Below are 27151 nucleotides of genomic sequence, written 5' to 3' on the forward strand. Positions count from 1 at the left end.
ATCCATCTCCCCAACTCCCCCCAAGGAACCCTGCTGTCACCTCAGGCTGGCCTGCTGGCGACAAGACGCTTTGTGGCACAGGGCTCAATTGCCAGCTGTCCCCACTGAAGCCCCAAACCTGCCACGAGTAGTACAGGCACATCACCAACTCCTGCGGACACCCGAGGAGGCCTGCCCAGGCCTGGCTCAGATTGGCAGAGCTGCCCAGCTGACCTACAGGCTCCTAAACAGAAAAATGCTATGGCTGGCTGTATGTTACTGATGTGAGTGGCTTTTTATTATACATCATAACTGTGGCAATAAGTAACTGTACTCCAAGGTCACAAAGCAAGTCTCCAGTCTACACTTTGAGTTTTTGAATCCAGCTTTCCTCCCATACTACACTTAACTTCAGGTTTGGATTTATTAGAGATACCACCCATGTCGGCCAGGACTATTTTAAAGGGCATATAGCTCTTGTAATTGCTATAATTTCAAAGCAATTGTATGGTTTTCTTTCGGAAACACAGCAAGAGGAGACTTCCCACGTATTTCTGGATTTCAAACATGCATTGCTCATTATCTATCTACAATCAGCGTGGTTTGAGAGCCACTGGCCTCACTGTTCCATCTATTACTCACTATCCTCAAATAGTTTGTGGCTAGACAATTAAAATACATTATTTCCATTCATTTTAATGGATCTTTGATGCATTATTCAAAGGTTTTTATATATAATTAATAATTGCCCAAATATTCATACCCTAGCCTTTTCTGTTTCATGAGAATTTCAAAGGGGATAGAGCATAAAATATGGATTGTAACTACTCAAAGGTAGCTATAAATTCATTGCGTTTTTCTGAGAATCGTCATGAAGAAAGAGTGTGGCAATGACTGAAATCTGGGTAAGCAGTAGGTAACTTATGTGTGACTGCATCTTGTCTGCTAAAATGAGGTCCTGATCCTCCTTGACAAACTGTAAAATCCTTTTCCCATTCTGAAAACTCCACCCCTTCCTCTTCTTTCCCCTCCTGATTGTTCTATACATTTACCACGAGAATTATGCTAATGCATGTTATTGTTTGGGAAAAATGAAGAAGAAAGGAAAAGCAAAGTTTTTGCTTTCCAGCATTTAGTGTTATGAAAATGCAATGCTACTTCTTATTGTATTTTATTGTGTTTACTGTCTTTTGCTGAGGGGTATGTAAAATGTAGGATGATAATTGAGTGAACTTTAAAGAAACACTGGTATTTGTAATAGTGGCAGCAAATATTACACACGTCACATCATACACACACACGCACACACACACTCACACACACACGTACCATAAAATATCTTTATAACTATCTAAAGTGGAGAAAAGAGTTATTTAATCATTTGCTTACTCATTCATTAATCAGGTAATAAGAGCGCTGTAAACTCCATGACACCAACAGGCTGGTGCTTATTACTCACGGCACACTTTGGCCAGGGCACACACTTTCCAGTTTGCCACAGTCTGCACTGTTCCTTATTGCTTTCCATCTGGGCTACTTTAGTCATTTGTTTCTTCATAGCTTCTGAAGGCATTTTATGGTTCAGGACCCTCACATTAATAGAAACACAGTAGCAGAAACAGCAATAAAAAGCAGGTCTTCTAAGAGGTACCAAGTGCTTTGAGCACTAGCTCATAACACATATATATAGAAATGTGGGATATACAGAGCATGGAGAAATGAATTCAAAGTGCAATCCACATTCCCTGTCTTCTATGAGGGGACCTCATAGAGTTCATGGAAAACGACATTGAAATATAGGTTAACTGGGTGCAAAAAACCTTTGAAATCCATGCATACAAGGAGTCTTCAGAATATTCACAGAAAATGTGTATTATGAAAAACTTTACACCCAAATACACCTGTGTTTTACTTCTATTTCCTGAAAACTTTTTGAAGTACACGCCTCAATAGGAAAACAAACACTTCTGCCACCTGGACATGTTAGCCAAGAGGAGAGAAGGAGCAGGGAATTGGGGTGGGCATCATGGTACAGTGGGCTAAGCTGCTTGCAACACTGATATCCCGTACTGGCACATTGGTTCGACTCCTGGCTGCTCCACTTCTGATAAAGCTCCCTGCTAATGTACCTGGGAAAGCAGTGGATGATGGCCCACACAGGAGACCCAGATAGAGTTCCTAGCTCCTGGCTTTAGCCTGGCTCAGCCTGTTGCTGCCATTTGGGGAGTGAACCAGTGGATGAAGACATTTATCTATCTCTCTCTCCCCTTCTCTGTCAGTCTGCCTTTCAATACATACCTAAATAGGTAAATAAATAAATCTTTTTCAAGAAAAGAGTAAGGAAATGCAGAAGGGAGGTTTTGGTGACTTGGGGTTTGGAGGAGACAGCTAGAAAAGCTAAGGTCGGTTCTAACTATGTGCCAAAGAGAGGGTGGGGTGGGGGAAGGCATCCTGTCTCTTCATGTCCTCACCCCATGTCTTACAGGACTCAGGCACTTGGTTTCCTCAGCAGAAGCCCAGGAAGACACCTGCAAAAGCAGCTGCAGTACAAATGGCCCTCCCTGGGTTTTCTTCTCCTAATCATACATGAACTCTCTGTTCCTGCTTCCTCTTCTAAGGCTAGTTCTGGATCCTTCCATGTGTATACATAGAAGATGGCTGGCAGGCACCCAACACCACATGGTCACGCCATCTCCCCACTGGTTTAAGCAACCAACAGAAAAGGGGAACTACCCTGCCCAGCATTTTCTTGGAGCAGCAGCAGCAGCAGCCCCAGTATCCTAACCCAGATCTCTAGAGAGCTATAAATACACGCATTCCTCAGACAGCTGTTGGTTCTAATTCCACATCGGTATCCATTTCCTTCACTAATGACCGCTTTCATGTAATTAAATTTGGAATTATAGGATCTTAATGCTGGGAAAATGCATTTTCAACAGAAATGTTCTCCAGCATGAATGGACAACCAGAATGAGGCCTCTTCTGCTACAAGGAATAAAAGAGCCATCTCGTGCAGGTGCCAACTTCATCTTTATTAAGGTTAGATAACCACCAAGCAACGCACTGGGAAATATAAGGAGCGACCCTGTTGAGCATCCATGGGTGCCAGGCACTTCAGGTACCTGACTTCCGCCCTCACATGCCTAAGCGCTGGGAACCCGTTTTACGTATGAGACGACTTTGAAAAGTTCATGGTGAACTGAATTGAAAGGTAAGTTTATTTTGGAGCAAAATGTTTCTGAAATCCATGCACCCTTGGATGACAACACAAAGATTCAGACAGTTAAGTGCTGCAAGGCCATCAAGTTGGTATCTGACTCAGAGGACAGCCTGGCTTAAGAGTCCATGGGATTTTAAGGACTGAATAACCTCATGAACAGAAGAAAGATGAGAAAAGAAAGAAAAAAAAAAAAAAGCTGGAAACAACCCAAATACCTAACAATAAGACACTAAGTATATTATGGCCATTATGCAGCTACTAAAAATATTCATGACAGAGGACCAATTATGTATACAGGTCAGTGTTCCTAATAAATTGTTAAGTGGAAAAAACAGGTTGCAAAACAGTAGCTTTAGTATGGTTTCAACTTTAGAAGCAATAATGTAAGGATGCATGCATACAGAAAACGCTAGAGAATATAGCTAAGTCTTTTTTCTTTTGGTGAATGAGATTCAGTTGATGTTGGATTTTTCTCTTTTAGAGTCCCTCTGAATTGCCACGTGTGGGCATTTAGCAGGAATTAAAAAAGGGAAAGGAGAGAAAATGAGTGTTGATGATCAGCACTTCTGTGCTGGAGAAAAGGTGAGTGGGACTCTGTTTGACAGCTGGAAGAGGGGGACTGCGTGTCTGACTCAGGCTGGTCTATGCAGGCACTGTGACTCACGCATGAGTCAGGCTGAGCTTGATTCTGGCAGGGTGCTGGAGGTGGTGGGAGACCTGTGGGCCGCAAGAAACATATTTTCTTGTAAGAGAACAGTTCTGTAGATGGACTCTTTGATTCTGTTGTTGATATGGTTTCCCAACCCAGTCGCAATGCCATTCTCCTCCTTGGATCTGCAGGAAACTATATTCTAGAGTAACTGATATAAATGTCACTATTTATTCGAGAGGTGAAGAGACAGAGAGTGAGTGGAGAGAGAGAGAGAGAGAGAGAGAGAGAGAGAGAGAGAAAGTCTCATTCACTAGTTCACTCCCCAAATGCCACAATGCCAGGGCAGTAGCAAGGAATGCAGTAAGTTTCTCGCACATGAGTGTCAGGAGCCCAATTACTTGAGCCATCAACACTGCTTCCCAGGGTCTGCATTAGTGGGAAATTAGAGTGGAACCCAGGCACTCTTATGTGGGATGCAGGTGTCTAATCACTATGGTAACATTCCCTTAACTGCATAATTTTTAAATATTTATTTTAAAGGTAGAACATAAGGAAGAGAAAGAGAGAGACTCCTTAAATGGCCACAATGGCAAAGAACTCCAGCCTGGTCTCCCACGTGGGTGGCCCATCGCCTTCCCAGGTGCAACAGCAGGGAGTTGGATTGGAAGCGGAGCAGCCAGGATTCGAACTGGCACTCTAACATTGGATGCTGGCTTCACAACCAGTGGTTTAACTTGCTGTGCCACAATGTTTGGGCCCCCTTGACTGTATTTTTAAAGCCAATCTGTCTATGTATTCCACTTAGCTCAGAGTTTAACCTCTCTCTGCCCTGCTGGCTGGTGAGTCTCAGCTGCTGGGGGGGCGTGGGTTACAGAATATCGGCTTGTCCCCTCCAGATCCTTGCTAATGTTCATGGGCCAGACACAGAAACGCTGGGGAGGAGAGGCGGTGCCTGTGTGCGTTTCTGAGGGGCATGATTGGATTAGGTGAACATTTTAATTGCAAATTCCCTTACTCTTTTGAACACTGAAGCACTGCTTTTACCACTTTTTATGTTCATGTTTAAAAACATTTTGGGGCTGCCATTTAGGCTTGGTTCCATAGTAAGCTTTTATCTCAAAAACATTCTCTTTCATGATTTAATTTGTGAGCATTTGAATTCTAAGTAGTCATTAAAAAGACTGTGGTGGATCCACGGAGCTGCACTGGTTCTACAAAGCGACCTTATTCACATTCTGTCATCTTCAAACTTGGGATGGGTCTCACAGTGGCCGTCCCACGGGCAGCCAGCTGGCTGCCAGGACTGCAGTGCTGTCACTCTCAGCTGACAAACTGGCCAGGGTCCGCTGGGGCAGGGCTGGGCTGGGCTCTGGCTGTTGTATGCTGGCGAACAACGGGGCTCCTGTATCAGAACAGGATGGGGACAGTGGCTTGGGAGGGCAAGGCTGTGGGGGAGGCAGAGACCTGACAGCTCGCCGGGAGGGTGGGGGCACAGACAGCAGGGGGCACCTTTCCCAACGCACTTCACCTTTTCTTCTTTCGGGTGAGTTCTCGAGAGACACGCATGCTGGAAGCGTCTGTCCACTCAAGCCTAAAAGGACTTCTGCAATAACCAAACTAAAACTTCTAAGTGCCAAGAAGGTACTTGTGTTATTGGCAGTTGCTTTTCTTTTTTAGTAACACATAAAATAATTATTTGTCTCACGATCAATGGGGTCTAAGAAAATTAAGGTGATTTAAACATAATAATAGCCAATACTAATGCAGCACAGACTCTGGTCCATGCGTGCTTTCTTGTCTTCCTCACAGTAAATCCATGAAGTAGGCACACTTATTACCCCATTTTACAGATAAGAGAACTGAGCCACAAGTGAAGTTTCATTAGCAAGTGGCAGGGTCAGATTCCAGGCCATTCCCTCAGGCTCTCAAGACTTTGCTCCTACCCAGCCTATCACTGCCTTCCCAGGAAAGCGCTGTGAGAAGGACTCTGGCATGTGCTTCCGGGTGAGGAGGGCCGTGACGAGCAGAGTGCAGCAGGCTATGCTACAGCAGACGGCACGAGGCACAAAGACAAACACAAACCTGGGAATGGCGCTGTCTCTGGCAAGACAGGGTGGAGAAGGCTGAGCCCACGGGACATGAGTTTTACAGCATTTTTTGCCAATAATAATTTCTGATTTTTTAAAAACGTTCTGAATGGCTTCCTATTAGAAGTCCTCTATTTTCTTTCTATTCATTTGAAAGGCAGGCAGGCAGGCAGACAGAAAGATCTACCATCTACTGGTTAATTCCCCAAATGTCTGCAATAACTGGGGCTAGGTCAGGCAGAAGCTAGAATTCTGGAACTCCATCTGCATCTCCCGTGTGGGTGTCAGGGACTCAAAATACTTGAGCCAGCCCAGGGTGCACATCAGCAGGAAACTGGAATTGGAAGCAGAGACAGGACCCAAATTCAGGCACTCCAAAATGGGATGCAGCCTCCCAGGTGAGGTCTGCCTGCTCCTGATTTGTTTTTTTTTTTTTTTTTTTTTTTTTTTTTTTTTTAAAACAATGTATAATTTACCTACTTACCAAAACAAAACAGAAACAGCCACCAAATACTTTACAAATTAGTGCCACTGGATCTTTTTATCCTCTTCAGGATCTACTGTAAATTGTAATCTAAGAGCGTTTCTGTCCTCACCAGAAACGTCATACATGGTTTTTTAATGCACTCGATAATCTGAGAACAGTCTAGGGGCACAGAAAATGAACAGGATTGAACAAAAGGATGATGTCAGAGCTCCAGATGACACGGCTCACCTGCAGTTGGGGTCTTTCTCATAGCACAAATGTTTCTGTGCGCTCTGAGCGCAGCCCAGAATTCATATGAGCCATGTGTGTCCCGACATGGGTGTGACCACTGTCCAAAGGGAGTACAAACTGTAGTAATAAAGTCATGATAACTTGTCAAAGATGATGTGCCAATGAAAAATAATTTCTAGACGCTCTTTTAATTAAACATTCAGTTGTCCACCAGAGCCATTTTTTAAATATAAAATGCAGCCCTGTGGCCTTTTTTCTTCCTGCCTCCCACTCTTTTGCAATAGTGCAGGCAATTGAATTCTCATTGGTGATAAAAAAGAATTCATAAGACAGGGTACAGCTGGTTATGCCTCTAGCAAGATGTCAAATTCAGCTTGCACAAAATTAATTGCACCTAATTAAACTGGGGTCATTGGCATTATTGTAAAGTGAGGCTATTTATTAGACAAAGAAAATTTCACAAATACCAATTTGCTTTTCTTTCAGGTTTGTGAAAGAGAAGAATTGCTCACATAATTAAATTTGTTTTACCATTTTAATCTTATTACTCCTCAAAAGATCCCCTTCGAATCTTGCTTCACTCTTGAAATTGTGCAATATTTTAGAATACCAGAGGTAATCCTTAGAGGAGGGTATAAAGAATGATAGGTTTTCTGTAGATAATAAACCACCGACTGCTCGAAAAGTATATTAAAAAAAAAGAGAATTCATAAGGTATCATTTGCAGTGACATAGACCTTGGAACTACTTATGTGAAGGGTCTTCTAAACAAATCATTAGTACACATGCATGAGGTGAACAGGACAGTTTAAAGATGGGGTGCGCATATCACCAATAGGTTGCTTTAGCATTATTATTTAGCATCTATTATTTCCAGAAGATGTCCTAGACAGTGAATTTCAATGTGGCATCTTCTCTTTCTCACCCATGCTGGGCAGATCTGACCACTCTGCTTCCTTCTTCCAGGAAATTATGCAAACATTACTGTTAGAGACAAGAGGATGATTCACTGGCCTGCGATCTGTGGCAGACCATACATGCGGATTTTCAGCCCCTCACAATCCAAAGCCCCGGGGAGATGCTGGTTCTTTACAGTCTTGCTAGATCCGTGTTATTGGGTCCAGCTGATAACAACTCCCTGGGCCACAGTGCCCCTAGCTCCCGCCTCCAGCCAAAACACAAAGCAAGAGGCAGCTGTCCATTATTAGTCTTGTCTGAGTCACTCACCAATAAACCTCGAAGGCCGGGAAGGAAATGAGTTTTGATTTGGGGATGTTGGAATGGTTGAGACACGTAAACAGTAATCATTATTCAAAGCAGCTGCTCCAAAAATTCTCTGGGGAATTTCTGTTTTACATAACATTCACAGCATTTGGAGACAGAGTATATAGACTATTTTAGGCTATACCATCCCATTGCACACTTTATGAAAAGGACTACGGTAGATTCTATTCACATTTATATGCATGTAGATAAAATCTATCTTGTGGTAGTATAAGATAAAAGGTGACAATCATATTTATGTTGTGAATACTCTGAGAGAAGAAGTGAAAGTTTGCTCCACATTGCCAGAACAGGCTGCAGTGTTTGCAAAAGGAAAGATTTCCTAATGTACAATTTTATGAGTCAATTTAAACAAATGAGTATAAAAACAAAGACTTCCTAAGTGTCTGATGCCAATGGTCACTCTGTGTTGTGTTCCCACAGCACCTAAGGCGGTTTCTGTTCCTATAACAACACTGAGCGGATCAAGCTCAGAATCTGAACTATACAGCTGATAATCTGGTTGATGAAAAAATATTTTAAAGGAAAGTACTCTGCTAGTAATGACAGAACAGGACTAAACTTAGGATTTCTTAGGAAGCTTGTTTCAAAAAATTAGGTAATTCATTTTTCTTATTTCCTTCTAAGCTTTCCAAAACTTTCTTGCTGAAGCATTTTTAAAAAGAGTAAAATGACAAAGGTCGCCCAGTCTTGGTTTGAGAAGGTTAATTATATGTAGATTAGCAAATTTTGAAGGAAAAAAATGACATATCCTAAACTCACAGTTGCCACATTTCAGTATAAGTCAAATTTAATTAGCTGGGTTATGAAGCACTATCAAGCATTCTTTTGCTGCAGCAGTAGGCATAAAATGTCTTGATGGAATTACTGTAAGCCTAGCTTGCATTTATCAGCTTGCCACTCCTTTCAAAAGTGACTTAGGGGATAGCACTGTCTGGAAAAGCCCGGTGGGGCTGCCACTGATGGACACCTGGGAAGAACTTAAACACCCATCTTCTCGGGCTCTCATGCCACTTCAAAATTTCTCCCATACTATGTACGAAGTGAATTTTTACATCTTAAAAAAGGAAAAAAAAAAAAAAGCACAAGCAGAACTCCATCAGTTTGCCAAAGGTCCTACTACCCTCTTTCACAGATCCTGCCCAGAATCCATTACTTGGCCAATTAATTTTAAATTCTCAGCTTCCTTTAAAATTGGGTATTGAGCGCTTCAGAGTAGTAAATTCATTTGTCAGAGTCACCTGGTTCTGATTATTTAACTGATTCAGCATATGTGCACTGGTGCATTCTGGGGTTCCATGTGGGTGATCTCAAGCTTTGACTTCCTTCAAGTACTTCTGAAAGTAAGAGGTAAAGCACGTCCAGTTCACTGAAGAATTTCAGAGATGAGACAGCATTAATAAAAATTCTAACAGCGACAGGGAATACGGATTACATAATTGCACCGGAACACTCCCAAAGGCGAGAAGAGCTTTCAGTACTGTGCCGATGAGAGCAATGACAGTCTGTCTTTGCAGACTTTCAATTTACGGGGGGGTAAAGTGATATTTCTTAGAAACATTTAGTCTCATTATTAACCATCATCCTGAGGGGGATCCAAAAAGTCATCATGTTCTCACAGAGGATGATCTCATCCCAAAAGGTGGCGATGAAAACATCTGAAAGAACAGGATATAAATAATCTCCCTTATGGTGAGTTGACAAGCAAGTGTCGCTTGTTAGGAGCTACTGAGAAATACATATGTGTTTAGATAACGGCATCTCCAAAGGGGCTGCGTGACTCAGTGGTTTTCAAGCTTTTCTCTGCCAGAAGAGTTGAAGTGGGCTTTGGGGCTGTGGAAGCTTTAGGGGCATCCAAGAGAGGAGTGGGGAGGCCAACAGGGAGAAAGGACGGGGGTTCCAGGCCCTCCCCTTCACTGCTGAACCAGAGAAGGGCTGCTGTTTCCACATGGGGCTCCTGCTCTGGCTTTTATTTAAGAAGATAAGTCTGCTTTTAGAAACACTGACAACCTTCACGAGACTCCCAGATAACCATGGCATATCAAACACTGCTATCTATTTTCTCTTCTAAAAATGTACCAGAATAGGAGCCAGCACTAGGCTAAGGCTCTGTCTGCACTGTCGGAATCCCATGTGGGTGCCAGTGCGTGTCCCGGCTGCTCCACTTCTGATCCAGCTCTCTGCTTATGGCCTGGGAAAGCAGCAGAAGATGGCCCAAGTGCTTGGCCCCTGCACTCATCTGAGAGACTCTGAAGAAGCTCCTGGATCAGCCAGCTCCGGCTGTTGCGGCCATCTGGGAAGTGAACCAATGGATGGAAGACCTTTCTCTTTGTATTTCCCTCTCTTTGTCTGTAACTCTACCTCTCAAATAAATAAAATCTTTAAAAATTGTAATAAAAGTATATGAAAGAAAGAAAGAAAAATGAAAAAAAAAGAAAGAGAGAACACCACCACACAAGAGAGTTTGACAATAATTTGGAAGTTAAGATGCTAGGTGCCAGCAGGGTGGTTGGGGTACTGCAGAGTCCCAGAAAGGCTCAGGCACATCTGAAGACCAGGGAATGGGGTAAGACTGAACACAAAGGAAGACTGCCTGAACCCTGAAAGGATCACTATCCACCTGCAGCCAGGCAGAACCAGAAGTCACTGTTTTAAAAGGCTGAAACACAGGGGCTCTGTGCAGCATGCTGGGGTACTGAGCAGGGGACAGTGAGCACTTTACTCAGATCAAGGGAATTAAGTGAAAGTCTACATGCTAATCCTCCAACCCTTCCCATGCCAGTCTTAAAACATGGGCAGCCAAGCATGTAATTCCTCAAGCTGAAGGTGGGGGCCTCCGCCACAACTGACAGCACAGAGAAAAGACATTTAGATGCTTTTAATTGGATGCCTTCCATGAAAGAGTTGCATCCCTATTCAACCACTGGAAAGTGAAGTTCACCATTCATTTGTTCAGCAAATATTTAGTGACTATGTAGTAAATGCTATTCTAGGCAATAGTTTTAGAGGTGAACAAAATAGATAAAGACTTGTTTTCTTGGAGCTTATAACTTAGTTCTGAAGAAAGTAAAGAAACACAGTAAAGTACAATAACACAATGTTAGGCAGTGATAAAAACCGCAATGAAAAACAAATCAAAGAAAGAAGATAAGCATGGTAAGAGGAGAGAAAGTGATGGGCATACGGATGTTTACCTTCAATAAGACAGTCAGGGAACGTCTCTCTGAGGAGGCAATGTTGAGTCCTAATCATAGTTAACAAATAGCTTTTAGTGTCTTACACTTAATTATTAACATACAGAAAACAACAATAAAAACAAAACAAAAAGCTCAGAAAAAATTACGTGCAGTGGGGAGATCAGAAGAAAGCATTTCATAATACTGAAATGAACACTTTCAATGAAATCGGAGAATATCATGCTAACAATTTTGAATACTTAGACAAAACAAATTCCTAGAAAAGCATAATTCATTAGAATTGACTCAAGAGGAAATAAAATGTATAATCTTACAACCACTTAAGAAATGGAAACAGAAATGAAAGCAAACACATGAAACAAACACCAGGCCCAGGTGCCAGTGCATTCTAGCAAACTTTACAGAGACAGATCACCACAGTATGATGCAGACTTTTCATAAATGATGTGAAAGAAGCATTTTTTTCTAACCCATTTTTAAGCCAACATAACCCTTATAATAAAATCAGATAGAAATATTATGACTCAAGTCAATCACGAGCATAAGTAAAACAATTAGACATTCTGGACAAAATATTATAAATAAAATCCAATAGTGTCTGGAAAAAGATAACAGTTCCCAACCAATTTAGGAATGTAAAGATGGTTTAACATTTTAAAAAAGTTATAAGTGTAATGAATTACTACATTAATAGATTAATAGACTAAAATTATATAATCATCTACAGATGGAGAACAAGCATGTGATATACTTAAATACTCATAATAAAAACTTTTCTGTATATTATGAATAGAAAATAAAACCATCAATTTCATAAAGAGAATCATTAAAGAAAATACATCCTAAATGGAAAAATAGTAGAATCATTCCATTTAATAAAAGAAATGAGCTAAGGACCCCAACTAACACCATTTCTAATTCTCAGTGTATTAGGGCACATATCCTATAAAATAAGGCAAAGAACAAACAATTCAGAGGCATGAAAGTTAGAAAGGAATAAAGCTGCTGTTAATTGTAGATAGTCTCATTGTTTTAAAATCCCAAAGAATATACAGGCAACTTTATTGGATATAACAGGAGAGCAGAGAAATACTTGTAATAGGAGCAATAACAAAGATTTGAAATAAATCTATTGTACAAACTTAGCTGTATTTCTGCTCACCAGCATCAAATAAAAAGAAAACATTATCAAACAATTTATGATGCCAAAATATCAAGTACCTACAAAAAGTAACAAAAGATATACAGTACTCTGGAGAATTACAAAACTTTATTAATATTCAGAATTATCTAAAATATCTAAAAATGGAGAAACATTCTATGTACATGGATAAGAAGACTTAATATTATGACTATATAATTGTTCCTAATTAGTCTATAGAATTAATGCAATTCCAGTCAACATCCTGAGAATGTTCTGTTGGACTTGATTCTGTGATTTAAAATATATGTGGTGGAATAAGAAAGCAAGAACAGCCAGGATATTTCCAAAGAAAAAGAGGAAGGAAAGGAACTTGACTGTCTAGATGTCAGGACTTACTTTGAAGCAGTAGTAACTGGTTTTAGTTTTGGAGCAGGGATAGAAACAATAACTAATAAAATAGAATACATTCCCATTATTGGAAAGTATATACAATAGTACTCTATCATATCAGTGACCAACAGACAGACTACTCAGTAAATGTGCTGAAAAGATGGTCATCTATAAGGAAAAAGATGAAATTGGACTTTTCCTACATACCACATCAAGAAATCAGCTCCTGATAGATTATAGACTTAAAACAAGAAATATTTTCAACTTGAAAATCCAATACATGTCTATTGGACTTCAGAAGATTTCTTACACAAGACAAATTTGTAGAAAGCACTGACTAGGGGGCTAATGCCTGTGGCACTGGCATCCTATAAGGGCACTGGTTCAAGTCTTTAGCTGCTCCACTTCTGATCCAGCGCTCTGCTATGGCCTGGGAAAGCAACAGAAGATGGCCCAAGTGCTTGGGCCTCTGCACTCACATGGGAGACCCAGAAGAAGCTCCTGGCTCCTGGCTTCAGATTGGCCCAGGTCTAGCCATTATTGCCATTTGGGGAGCAAACCAGAGAATGAAAGACCTCTCTCTCTCTCTCTGCCTCTGCTTCTCTGTAACTCTGCCTTTCCAACAAATAAATAAATAAATCTTAAAAAAAAAAAAACTATGCAAGAATTCCAAAGTTTTTTTTTGCAACAAAATAAACATGTTTTAATTCTAGTTTTTGACCAACTTTTTGAAGTATCTGCAGATATTCACAAGTGGACTATAATATAGCACTCAAATCCTGGACTAGCAAAGGGAAAAAGAAAGCAATTCTATTTTCAAGATAACCAATAAAATTTCTCAAGTAATCATAGTTTCCTATATGACTCCAAATATCTGATCCTAACAACAGTGATTTAACTGGGAGACAACCACACAGCTGGAGTAGGATGAGGAAATACACAGCTATGTGTCTGTGAGAGCTGTAAAGATGAGTTCAATGTCCATGTTCCATAGTAGGTAGTTCAAGGATTATTTAAAATTAAAACCAAGAGATGAGCATTTTATTTGGAGATACATAGGTAAACAGCAGAAGAAATAGCCAGGGAGTCCAAAAAAAAAAAAAAAAAAGATAGTATCTTTACAGGGAGACTCAAAGAGCCTATAAAATAGAATCAAAAGATAAGTTTATTTTGATGCAAAAATACTTTGAACTCCATGCATTTTTTTTCAGACTACATATGTTCTATGAACTTTCCAAAGACTCTTAGTATGCAAGAATTTCAGATTTCTTTCCATCAAAATAAACTTATCTTTTAATCCATTCTCCATGCAATTTTGAAGCCCTCCCTTATATACTGTGTGTGTGTGTGTGTGTTTATCATTGACTTTAAAAACAAAACTTCCCATTTGTGCCACATGAATATAAAATTGCTGAACAGAAAGACCGTGCTTCTAAATACAGACATTTGGCACTTTGGGGACTATCAGAGAACAGTGACAGAGATCTATATGGTTGTACGGCCCAATTTCCTCATTTCACAAAAATTAGGAAAATGGGGCATGGAAAAACTAAATTGTTAAATTACAGGCAGACTGGGATTAATCCTCAGGTCTCTAGGTCCCTGAGCCTGAGCTCCATCTGCCCCGATCCACTGACGGGAGAAAGAGGGGGCTCCCAATGCAAAGGTCAAGGCTGTCCTCGCAGCCACGGAATGACAGGTGGGAACAGCAAGAGGCTATTCTAAGACCAGGCTAGCACCCAGCTGAGGAAGAGGTGCCTGAACACTGCATGGCCAAACTGGAGCCCTTGTCTCGTTATGCTGACCTGCCTGCAGTGCCTTGGATATAGGCAAATATCTGAGGCTGTGTCTGCTTTCTGATTTTTGCTGATTTAGATGAATCCCTAAGGATTAGACTGAAATGTAAAGCTTACTGAAACTCAAAAGCAATTGATGTAGTAAGGTATGAAAACACCTAGTTCCAGGCCTCACACAAAGCAGAGACAGTAGGAATCTGTTGGTTGGGTGAGTGCATGAGTACTAGCATTTGTTGCCAACATCTGGCTTCACATGGTAAATGCACCTAAGATCCAAACAGGGTGTACTTGCTCTCAGCTCAAAGGAAGATGGTGAGAAAACAACTGGAGGCTGTGGGTGTCGTGTGGTGGGGGGAGGGGTGGGGGAATCAAGAGATGGCTGGTGAGTTATCATTTAATACTGTCTTCAATAAAACGATATTCTATGTGCTTGCATCATTTGGAATACTTGTAATTGTTAATTTTGCAGATTGTCTGTATCTCCATTAATCAAAACAGCCTGTGGAATGGCAGCAAGGACATAAGATGAGAGCTCATTACAAATGCAGAATCCAGGGCTGGTGCTGTGGCACAGCGGGTAAAGCTGCTGCCTGCAGTGCTGCCATCCCATATGGGCTCCAGTTCAAGTCCCGGCTGCTCCACTTCCGATTTAGCCCTCTGCTATAGCCTGGGAAAGCAGTAGAGGATGTCCCAAGTCCTTGGGCACAGCTCCGCTGTTGCAACCATCTGGGAAGTGAATCAGTGGATGGAAGACCCCTCTCTCTCTGCCTCTGCCTCTCTGTAACTCTGCCTTTCAAACAAATAAATAAATCTTAAAAAAAGAAAAAGCGGAATCCTGGGGCCAGTGTTGTGGTGCAGCAGGTTAAGCCACTGCCGGCATGCCGGACGAGTGCTGGTTTGTGCCCCATCTGCTCTACTTCCAAACCAGCTCTCTGCAAATGTGCCTGGGAAAGCAGTGGAAGAGGGTCCAAGTGCTTAAGCTCCTGCCACCCATATGGGAGACCTGGATGGAGTCCAGGCATCTGGTTTTGGCCTGACCCAGCCTTGGCCATTGCAGCCATTTGTGGAGTGAACCAGCAGATGGAAGATATTTCTCTCTCTTTCTGTCACTTTGATTTTTCATATAAATTAATCTTAAAAAATGCAGATTCTTGAGCCCTACCTAGACCTACAATCAGAATCTTCATCTTAACAAAATCTCCAGATGATTCATGAGCAAGAGAAAGTTTGAGATGCTCTGGTTTGTAGTTGTGTTTTCTAGGTAAAAATTAAAATTTGGCATTAAAATCTATGCAAATGACCCAGGATATCCTGAAATTGCTGATGACAAGTGCGTAATGATATCCTGAAATGAGTTAAGGTAAAGAACAAACACCTGGAGGACAGCGTAAGAACGACTTTTGGCTCAGATCAAGTGGAGAACAGTAATAAACATGGAATGAGCGAAGCGGGAATCGCATTTCTCAGTTACCAGTATTCACTGCAATCCAATCTATCGAGGGGGTGATTCTGGGCGCTTTGCGACTGCTTAATGGGAAATCTGGTGGTCTGCCACACATCTCTAATCATCAGTCAGCTTGCCTGGCAGTGTGGCTTGATTCCCCCTTCCCTGTGCAAAGTCTGCATTGCATCCAGAAAAAAATACAAAATACAAAATCTGACCGCAAGTAGCTGGGCAGTGGGCCAGAAGCAGTAACAACAATAAATGCATCAAGGTAGGGAAGGGTCTCTCTCTCAAACCTAAGTAAAGATGGCAGCTTTATGAAGGAAAAGCCACTCCAGGATTTAAAGGCTACCTTTTCATAGACATGTAGTCAGATAACAAAATCCATTAGGTACATATCAGAACATCAACTCAAAAGAACACTCACCGAGAGGAAAGGCTTGGCTTCCCACTTTTGCTACAGCTGGTATAAATTCCTGGGCCATCATCAAAGAAGCTTCCAAGTGCCAACTTCTGTCTGATAGACTCTCTCTCATTTTTCTGTGCCTAAAATTTCAAGAAAATAAAAAGTGCTGATAAGTGGGCAGATCCATCACAACCACAGGCAGCCTAACTTGCTATGTGTCTTAGAATTGTAACATTAGACAAAAATAAATACGTGGGCCGCGGCATAAGAACATTTGAATCATGAATGGCTGAAATTAAGCCAGTCTCTTCTGGCTCCAACTTCAACTCTTCAGAGGCCATCAAGATCTCTACTCTAAGCACTCACTGATGTTCACCAGGTAGAACGAGATTAGGTGGCACTGTAACCCCGTCTTCTTCCCTGCTAAATACGGCTGAGCAAAGGCACGAAGGGCCAGCACTTTCTCCTCAATCAGATCACTTCCATCCCAATCGCAGCCTTCCCCCTTTCTTCTATACATGTCCCTTAAACCACTTTCTCTATGTTGAGACGTTAACTCACTTGACTGACATGCCCAGGGCTTCAATGTGCTGGCAGATGCCGCATTGCAATGCTGGAACAACACCCAGGACGAGACAGACACATGGCCTGGCTCCCCTGAGCTTACAGCCTTGCTGGGGACTGCTGCTTTTCTCATCTTACCATATTTAGAATGGGCGAAGCCTGAAAATAATGCCTGGAAAACCTGGACCATTCTAATTGGGTCACATGTTTCATATTCTGCAGAGAACTCAGGTCAGTGTGCGTGGGCACATGATTTGGCCAACTCCAAGGCTGTGATCATTTGGGTATATCTACGACACTCAGCCTCCCATAAAAGCCTCAGAGAAACTTACCCTCCTGTACTTTTAAGCCCTGTAAATAGCATGGGATAAGATTAGAAATAATTTCCTTAGTTAAAAACAAAACAGTTGGGGCTAGCATTGTGGCATAGCAGGTAAAGTCACTATCCTAGACGCTTGCTTCTCATATAGGCGCTGGCTGCTCCACTTCTACCCAGCTCCCTGATAATGGCCTGGGGAAAGCAGCAGAGGATGGCCCAAATGTTTGGGCCCCTGCCACCCACATGGGAGACCTGGATGAAGCTCCTGATTCCTGGCTTCGGCCTGGTTCAGCCCTGGCTTTTGCGGCCACTTAGGCAGTGAACCAGTGGATGCAAGCTCACTCTTTCCCTCTCTTCCTCTCTGTAACTTTTGACTTTCAAGTAAAAAAAAAAAATAAAATAAAATAAATGAATCTTAAAGAAATAAATAACTGAAAAATAAAACAACTGGAAGACCCAAACACAATGAATAGAAATTTTGGGCTGAGGATGAGATTTTGATTTCTATTGTGTGAAATGAGGAAGGCTGTGAGCAGGCCACGGTCTCATATTCTGAGCAGGAGGTTACAGACTACACTGGCCCTGCCTGCGTGTGGCTGCTGAAGGTTTGTAGGTGCCTGGCTTTTCTCAGTAGAGCTGTTTGGAGCATCATTGTGCTGGAATGATGAAATGTACAACTTATTGGAAGGGTGAACTGAGAAATGACTTGAATTCATTCCTGAGTGAAGTATACAGTTGGTTAAAGCTGCTCTGTCTCACATGGTGATTACTAGTCACATGGCTATTTGCATTTAATAATTAATTGAGTAAGATGAAAAATTCAGTTCCTCAGTCACACTAACCTCATTTTAGGAGCTCAGTAGTCACAGGTGGCTGTGAACAGCTCAGAATAAAATAAATGACAGGGCGATGCAGCTAAGTAGTTCCTAAGCTCCAGCTCCAAAATCCTGTATCAGGATACCCAGGAGGGCTTTAAAAATCCAGATCCCCAGGCTCAAGCACCAGACATTCACTTTCTGTCGGTTTGAGAACTCGTAGTTCATAGGAAGCCCACCTCTGCTGTCCTTTAACACTCTTAAAAACTGGAAGCATTTTTTAAGCTTTCACACTCATCAATACTCATCCACAGAGATCACCTCCCATTTTCACATGTACCAATGGACCTGTGTCACACTAACAGCTACTGTGTGTGTGTGTGTGTAATACAGCCACAAAGCCAAAGACAGCTTTGATACAGATTTTTCAGATGCAATCTCACTTCAAATTGTTTACTGGGTTAGCAGAGAGCCAAGCCCTAAGGAAGTAACCATAAGAGTATAAAGGAAGGCATGCATGCCATTCAGTCACTAACCTCTTGGAACTGTACCGCTGGGAATGTTCATTACAGCAAACCACAACAGCCCTTCCTAATACACAGGGCTGCCACTTGTGATGTTCCAGCTAAAACCGAATCATGTCGCTTGATGTCTCTACGTACAACAAATTCATTTCAAATAGTCAGCAAACCTATTTCGCAATGCATATTAACAGGCAAAAGAGATTCTCACCCAGTGTCATCAACAGTCACCAAACTGTTGGGTGCAAGTGAATATCCAAATATAAAACCAGCAGGGAGCCACATGGGTGTTGATGATTAAAGTTCAACAACATGCTGGTCCAACTTAGCCTGGGGTCGTAAAGAGGCTTTCTGCAAAGACACCTCTCCCAGGTGTGAATGTGGGAACAGGCCCCAGATTCCGGGTCTGTCTGTCCTGACTCACTTGGTGCGCTACAGTTATACAGATGGGAGGCTGTGGGGAGCAATCCGGACTAGACTGAGTTACTGGAATTAAGACTTATTCTATGCATCTGCTCTCCCACAATATGGCGCTGGGAGAGAAGTAAACAGCTTCCGCACAGCTGCCTCCAGTTCAACTAATAAACTGTAGGACTTGCTATTGATTGGAGGAGAGCAGCGTACTCGGCGTGTGGGCAGCCGAGTTAGGATTGGCGGAGGAGGACTATAAAGGAGGAGAGAGACGGCATGCACCAGGAACATCTATGGGGAACATCTAAGGGGAACACCTGTGCAGCCCCCGAGAAGAGCCGGCCGGCGGTGTGCCGCTCCCCTGCGGAAGTGGGGAATGCGGCCGGGGGGAACTGCCCTTCCACGGAGGTGGAAGGGATAGTAGCCAACCCGGGAAGAACCAGCAGCAAACCCGGGGAGGGCCGAGCAGACGAAAGAACAGCGCAGGGTCCTGTGTCGTTCCTCCACGAAGAGGGGGAGCGACAGGAGGCATGAAAATACTTCTATTTACATTAATTATAATTTCTTACATGTGAATATTTCATTAATAGTTTAAAGACGACTGTTTTATAACACATTCTTTTCTCCTTCCCTTCCTCTCTGCTTCACTGGCCCCCAACCAAATCAAGAAAAGTATAAAGAATATAAACATCATGCAAAATCCTGCCACTTAGAGATCATGACTAACACTTCAGTGTTCATCCCAGTTTTATCTCAGGTGTGCATTTTTTCCTTTTTATAGGAATCATATTGTTGAGATCATATTTTTTATATTTTGAGAATTTCCTCTATGCTACTTCATATGTTTTTCAAAAATGATTTTTAATGATTGCATATCATTCCACCCTTTGGAGTTTGCCCTCAACAGTTGAGCCATTTGGATTGTGTCAAGTTAAAAATAACAGGGGAGTTAGCATCTTTACATAAATCCCTGCCCACATGTCTGATTATTTCCCCAGGACAAGTTCCTGGAAGTGGAATTACCAGATCAACTGTGTGGGAACATTTGTTGAGGCTCTTGACACATTTTGTCACATTGCTCTAGAGAAAAGCTGTTCCCATTCACATGCCCAACAGCGATGTGAAAGGCTGCCGCTTTCCCCATATCCTGGCTAGCATCAAGCATTTTCACTTGAAAAATGCTGTTGGTTTTGACAGGCACGAAGTACTATTCTTTTTATTTTAATTTCTTAGATTTGTCAGTGACAGTAAATATTTAAATGTTTTTAGTTACTGTACTTTGCTTTTCCTGAATTAATATTCCAAACTTTGCTTATTTTTCTACAAAGGTCTGAGAGTTTTCAAAATCTTGTATTGCAGGTATTTTTCCTTTTGAGCTTTTGTTACATAGTTAATAACTTGCTTCCTATGACAAGTTCCTGATGGCTTTCATGCCTGGAAAATTCTTCCCAGTCCAGATGTAAAGGATCTCATTGGATGTTGGAGGATAAATCAAAGAATTTAAATTACATAGCAGCTGTACTTGGCCCAAGGCATTGTTAAGTCTCGATAAACGGTTAATACTCCAACAATTTCTGCTTTAAAGGTGAGGAAACTGGAGGTGACGAAGGGTCATGTGTTAGGTAGAAGAGGCAGGGTTCAAGCTCACGCTTTGTGGTTCCAGATTTTTCTGCTCTTTAATCTTGAATAGTCAGGTTCACAATGGTGGCCACCATGTTGGGGATATACTGTGAGACTTAAAGAGTTACAGATCTAGGGGGCCAGCACCGTGGTATAGTGGGCTAAGCCTCCATCTGCAGCATTGGCAACCAATATGGGCACCGGTTCATGTCCCGGGTGCTCTTCTTCTGATCCAGCTGTCTGCTATGGCCTAGGGAAGCAGTTGAAGATGGCCCAACATGGAAAGCCAAGACTGTGGCAAAAAATATCCACGAAGGATCTCCATAAGACCTCAGTGGAAAGAAAGGACCATCAAAGAAGGATGTACTCTTTTCTGGAGGAAAGAACATCTACTTTGCTACGGCTGTGTCCAAATACTGATGGAGTCTATGGTCACAGAAGACTTCCATAGCTTTGGCAGCTCATGGAAAGAGCCTCAGGTGATCACTGACGTCATAGATAAGAGTGCTAGTTGTTAAAGGAACAACAGAAGTCACTGTGCATTTACTCCCCATGTAGGACCTCCGTCCTTAATGAGTTGTACTATGAGAAAAGACTGCAAATCTTGTTCTCAAACTGTACTCTATATGTTGTATGTGTGCGTGGGTGCAAACTGTTGAAATCTATGCTTAACATGGAGTTGTTGTTGTATATAAAATCAAACTCAAAATGAAGCATAATGAAAAAGTGGATGGGAGAGGGAGAGGGAGGTGGGGTGAGAGGGTGGGTATGGGGGAAAGAACCACTATATTCCTAAAGTTGTATCTGTGAAAAAAATGCATTCATTAAATACAAACTTAAAAAAAAAAGATGGCCGAAGCCCTTGGGCCTCTGCACCTGCGTGGGAGACCTGGAAGAAGCTCCTGGCTCCTGCCTTTGGATCGGCTCAACTCCGGCCATTGCAGCCATTTGGGGAGTGAACCAGCAGATGGAAGATCTTTCTTTCTGTCTGTAACTCTACTTCTCAAATAAAGAATAAAATATTTTTAAAAGTTACAAATTACTTCCTCCTTGAGATGAATGAGATGCTTTCTCAGAAAACGACTGCCAAGCATGCACATCCCAGACCAGTCACAACCACACGTACTCACAGAACACCTAGCTTCTCATCACAGCCACTCTCCTTATTTCCATGGCTCAGTTTTCATTTTGGAACAAATATGATTCCCATCATAATGTGTGTGTGTGGTTTCCAAGGCTGCTTGTTCTCTGAGGACTCGCACTTGCTGGGCAATTAACGACTTCCAGCCCCACAAGGCCCAGAGATCCTGGGGAGCAGCAAGTGCACGGGAAAAGGGGGGGCTGTATCAAGAACCAAACTGTTCAGCACACATCTGCTCATGGAAGCCAAGTCCCCCCCAAAAACTACCTTGGGAGATACCCTCAGGAAACAACAGCAAAACATCTGAGACTGCTGTTGCTGGAAACGCAAAAGGGCAGTCGAGGCCTGGTGGCTCCCCACCGTGACAGAGGAACCCCGTGCTTAGACACTCACACTATTCAGCCCCAGGCAGAGTCCGTCTTAGCCTTTGCTGAATTCCATACTGCCAACCCCTGTGTGTGAGCAGATAAGGCTCACAATGACTTCCCAGAGTACCACGCTGCCCCGATCTTGGAACACAAACCACAGATTCTGCCGGCCAATGCTTAGCCTCCCCTAGGGTGCCAGTGGGCCGCTGCAATTCTCAGGCAACCACAAAGAGGGAGCATTTAGGAAAAGAAAGAGCAACAAAATGGGCTTGGGTCAGAATCACAGCTCTCCAAATGAGTGTGTCAAGTCCTTTCCGTTCTGTTTTCAGGATGCAGCAGGTATCCTGCCCTTTGACACCAACATCACCCCTGCACTGCCTCAGGTCCTGTTAGCTGCAGCCTGGTGCCCCTCACCTGTAACACACTAACCTGCAGAGGGCTGACTAGTCTCTGCATTTCTAAGACTCCTTTAAAAGACAAACTGTATCTTTGTGAGGGCATCCGAAGGGCCTCTTGGGTTCTCAGGAGCACACTTTGGGGAATAACATCCTAAGCTTAAAGCCATCTGGACACCAGGACACTGCCAGCAGCTGTTTCCTTCTGACTGCCGCACTGAGGATGGATCCCACACAGCCGGAAAGGGCCTCCTGGACCAGCAGGAAGGGTTCTTTAAACTAAGGATGAAGACATTTAAGGAAGCTCCGCCTGGACAATCACAGGATCCTGCTGAAGAGAATGGCACAGAGATGCTACGGGAAGAAAAGCAGGCGCAGTTTGGAGCAGGAATTGTCCAGGCCTGGATGGGACTCTATAGTGGGAAATGGGAGGCAGAGAAAGGAAAGGTGTCCCCCACATTGCCAGCCGTCCACTTCTTGCCTGCAGTGAGTTTCCCTTCTCCTCAGCTCCCTTTGTTTCTTAACTCTGCAGGTTCACCGTGGGAACTGAAATGGATGCATTGACGATTTGGACATACTTGTTTTATAACGCTGACTGTCTCAGCACCCAATTCGCTAGTGACCCTCACAGACACCATTTCTGGCATTCTCCTTTATACATGGCTAGGTTGCACTTAGTTCAGTGCTTCTCAGACTTCAGGGTGCATACAAAGCACCTGAGGATTTTGTCAGGATGCAGATTCTGATTCAGAGGCAAGGCAGGAGACTCTGCATTTGCAACAAGCCCCACAAGTTGCAAGGGGTTAGAGGGTGCAAAGAAGATGCTCTCTGAGGTTAAGGAGCTTCCAGGCCTTGACTGCTCTTTCTCCACCTGAAGCAAATACAATTAGCCACATCCATGGATTTAACAATGGTAGACTGCAAATACCCAGAAAAAAAAAATGCCTGCACTACATACATACAGACTGTTTTTTTCTTGCCATTATTCCCTAACAATACAGTCTAATAACTACTTACGCAGCACTTGGCATAGCATGAGGTCTCACAAGTAATCTAGAGATGATTTAAAGAATCGGGAAAGATGTGTGTAGGTTACAAGCAAATGCTGCTCTATTTAAGAGTCTTGAGTACCCACAGATTTTGCTGTCTGTAGCAGGATATGAAGGGACAACTGTTGCTTTCCTCAAATGAGGATGAAGAAAACAACATGCTATTGAGGAAAAGCTTCCTAAGGACGGCGGGCTGATGAACACCCTGGTTCCTCAGAAAGTCAGGATGCCAGGAGAAACGCATGCACGCACACAAACGCACACACTGGGGGGGGGGGGGGTGTCTCTCACACATCTCCGGAAGCCAGCAGCTCTCTGGCTTGACTGTGCATGAGAATCACCTGGAAGGCTTGGAAAAGCACAGACCATTTTTCTCTTTCAGAAGGTCTGGGGTGGGGCTGAGAACATGCACGTCTCCCAGATGCTGTTTGCTGCCGCTGTGTGGGTGGTTCAGGCCCAGCTTTTTAAACAACTGGACAGAGCAAGTAGCTTGCTGCAGCACAGAGCTGGCGCTTCTTGAACTGTGTGCACATCTGTTCCATGTGGCATCGTCAGCCTCTGCAGCCAGGTGGATTTCATCTGTAGCAGCCTGGCCTCTGCGAAGGCCTTGCCAGGACGCCTGTTTGGAAGCAATTAACGATCCCTTTGCTTCCATGCAATCTATCGCCTAGTGACATCTAGCATCACTGCCATTAGCAGCATCCACCAGGGAACGCCACTGGGATTCTGGAGCTCACTGTGAAGACGTACTCTTCCTTTTGGAAAACAGGAGTCCCTCTTGTTTCTCTCCTGTTTGTAAGACAGCTTTCCTCTAACAATTACAGGCACCACTCCAGCGTGGGGGAGTCTGATGCTTTGAAATATCATGAATCAGAAGTCCAGAACCTACTTGTTCAAGGAAAAGCATATTAATTTTCTTTCAAGCACAAAGGCAAAAAAGAAAATACAAATATTCCGAGGGTACTTGCTAATTATCTTCTGAGGCCAACCATGGATTTTCTATAAGATCAAAGTAGGAAAACAGCATTCTGTAAGAAACTGTATGCTTCTGCATGTCCAGTGCATGAATACTTGGATCATGTAGATTATTTCCAGTTTTGTATCTGATTGTATCCCCTGGGAAGCACTGAATTATTAGTGGAAAACAAACATAGTATCTTTCCACTGTATCACTGAATGGACATTAAGTCTGCACACTTCCTTTTTATTGTGCATCGCTGCTATTTTCGACTTTAGACATTTAAACTAAGCATTTTAGAAAGGTCACGATAAGCCACAGTACACAGGCTGCCTGGAACGCTGTTGAAGCTTCTTGTCCTTGCATTCTTTCCCGATCTACATTAGCAAGGTGTCAGGTCGGGCTGATGGGCCCTGCTGAGGCCTTTGGATGTAACTTGCTCAGGACCAATTAGTCCTCAAGGGAGCTGGCCCTCATTACGTAAAGCTCAAGGTGTCCAAGGGCAAGGACTCTGTGGCCTAGGGCCGTCTACACTTGTTTTATGTGAGAACTGGCTGACATCACAAGTGCTGGGATGCCAGTCCAGAGGCTGGCGGCGCTCACTTCCAATCAGCCTGAGGGTGCCGACGGCTCTGCCTGAGTGCTGACTACACTTCTTCTCTACACAGGAAAGCAACGCAAACAGAAGCGGGCAGTCAGAAGTGTTGTTGTGCACAGCAGTGATGCTTGAATGTTCTGTTAAAGATCAGAGCAAATGTACTGAACGTGACAAGTTCAGTAGCCACTCAGAATGGGAATTTGGTGAGAGGTAAAGGAGCCCAAAGTACCTTCTGCAAAGAAGCTGTTTCAGCATTAAATCCTAAAGGGATACACTTGAAAACTAAATGGTTTTCCTGCCCTAAGAGCAAGAATATCCAAAACAAACTTCTGGGAGTATTCTGAGCTCGTTCTAGCTCTCAAATGAGTGCCTACAGAGACAGCTTTTTAACACAGGACGGCGTTATCTGGCGGCTCTATTTTTAACAGTGACACTGTAGAAGGCTGTAAGCCCATCACAGTCGTTCACGTCACGGCCAGGAACAGAACAGTCCAAACACCTATCTCATGGCTAGGAAACAGCCAAACCGTAACCAACTTCACACCCAGGGCAGCCGCTGGACACAGACACATGATCAGAAAGGAGGCAGGGCAGAGCAGGGCACAGGCTTGGAGTTGAGAAGGCCCAAGTTAATCTTATGCAAGTTACTGACACTCTTTGAGCCCCAGTTTCTTCTTCTGGAAAAGGGGCCCACAATCCCTTTTGGGCTGTGTTAATGATGAAAAGGAACATTATATAGAAATTGCTTGGCAAAGCGCCTGGCACAGAGGGGTAACTCATTCAGTGGTAGCTGCTGGGAATATTAAGAGGGCGTGTGCGTGTGGGAGGGGTGCTAAAGAGTGAAGAAAGGGATGAAACATGAGCCAGAAATGCCTGGAACATGCAAATCCACGAAGACAGTAAGCAAAACCAGAGACTAAGAGGAGGAGGGTCTGGGAGTGACTGCCCATTAGCAAACGGGCATTCGGTGATGGTTTGTTCAACTTCAGGAATACACTAAAAACCATCAAAAGGGTATGTTTAAAGATGGTGAATTTTACGTGACTTAAATCTTAATGGAAAAGAAAGGCACAGACGCAAAAGTGAGAGAGAGCTGGGAACCTAAGGAGACTGGTAAGAGGAGCGGGTAGGGGCAGCCCGGTGCGAGCACCTGTGCGCGTGCATGGAAGAACAAGAATAAACCTAGTGTGCTGGGCATTCAGCAGGAACTCCTAGGTACCTACAATGACCTTGACCATGAAAGCTCACTCAGGGGTGCCCACAGGGAGACAGGAGGGAAAGAACCCAGTACCAGGAGTCAGGGGACTGCGCACCCACAGCGTCTAACACCGACCAGACCAATTTCTCCCTCACAGAAAGGAGAGCTGGCCCAGAAGGTGGACACACGCCATCTGCTCAGGTGAGGCTCCAAACTCCACAGACAGGAGGAGGTTAATGGGGGTGGCCGGCTGCCTCTCCTCCATCACGTGCGGGGAGGGCAGAGCGCCTGTCTGGAATGGCAGCTGGCATTCTGTGCTCCTGTTTATTGCAGTTTATCTCAAGCCGTCATTCCCATTCACCTTTTAAAAAAACATGAGGCGCAGCTGCGGCTTCACTTTAAATATTGCTCCTTGCAGCCTTTTCATTTTCTCCCGGGGTCCTCCCTAATCTTTCACCGTAATTGGATGCACACCACCAGAGACAGAACCTCTGAGGAACAAAGCAAGGCGTGTGCTTGCCGGATCCTTGGGCCTCCCCGCAGCTCCCTTGCTCTGGGCACAGGAAGCTGGGGACAGAAGGCAGAAACAGCTTCCCTGCATTTTCTCTGCTCTGGGACATTTCTCTGCCAACTTCTGTATGCCATTTCCTTGAATTTTCTTTTCTTTTCTATATTAGCTCAAGATGACTTAGGCTGCAACTTCTGCAAGTCCACATGAATCTGAACATTCTTCCAGGAGGCACCCACTCCGCACAGCTTGTTGGCTTCTGTGCCTGCTCGTGTGGGCTGCGGTCCCCCAGAGGGAAAGCTCAGTCTCCCTTCTGGGGTCCTGGGCTGCGCGCCACACCAGGAACGTGGGCTGCTCTTGGTTAAGGGA

The 27151-nt window shown here is 43.5% G+C and overlaps 1 protein-coding gene across 7 annotated transcripts in view; it reads right to left on the reverse strand.

Annotated features, from left to right (window-relative positions):
- SCHIP1 (schwannomin interacting protein 1) overlaps nt 1–27151 on the reverse strand; it is a 175923-nt gene that overhangs the window by 15699 nt on the left and 133073 nt on the right. For all 7 annotated transcript variants that reach the window (XM_008266404.4, XM_070072598.1, XM_070072597.1 and 4 more), the window contains one exon: nt 16339–16457. In XM_008266404.4, the coding sequence (XP_008264626.2) occupies nt 16339–16457 (119 nt within the window). The remainder of the gene's footprint in view (nt 1–16338; nt 16458–27151) is intronic.

This window comes from Oryctolagus cuniculus, chromosome 4 (genome assembly GCF_964237555.1).
Source record: "Oryctolagus cuniculus chromosome 4, mOryCun1.1, whole genome shotgun sequence".
Classification (NCBI taxonomy): Eukaryota; Metazoa; Chordata; class Mammalia; order Lagomorpha; family Leporidae; genus Oryctolagus; species Oryctolagus cuniculus.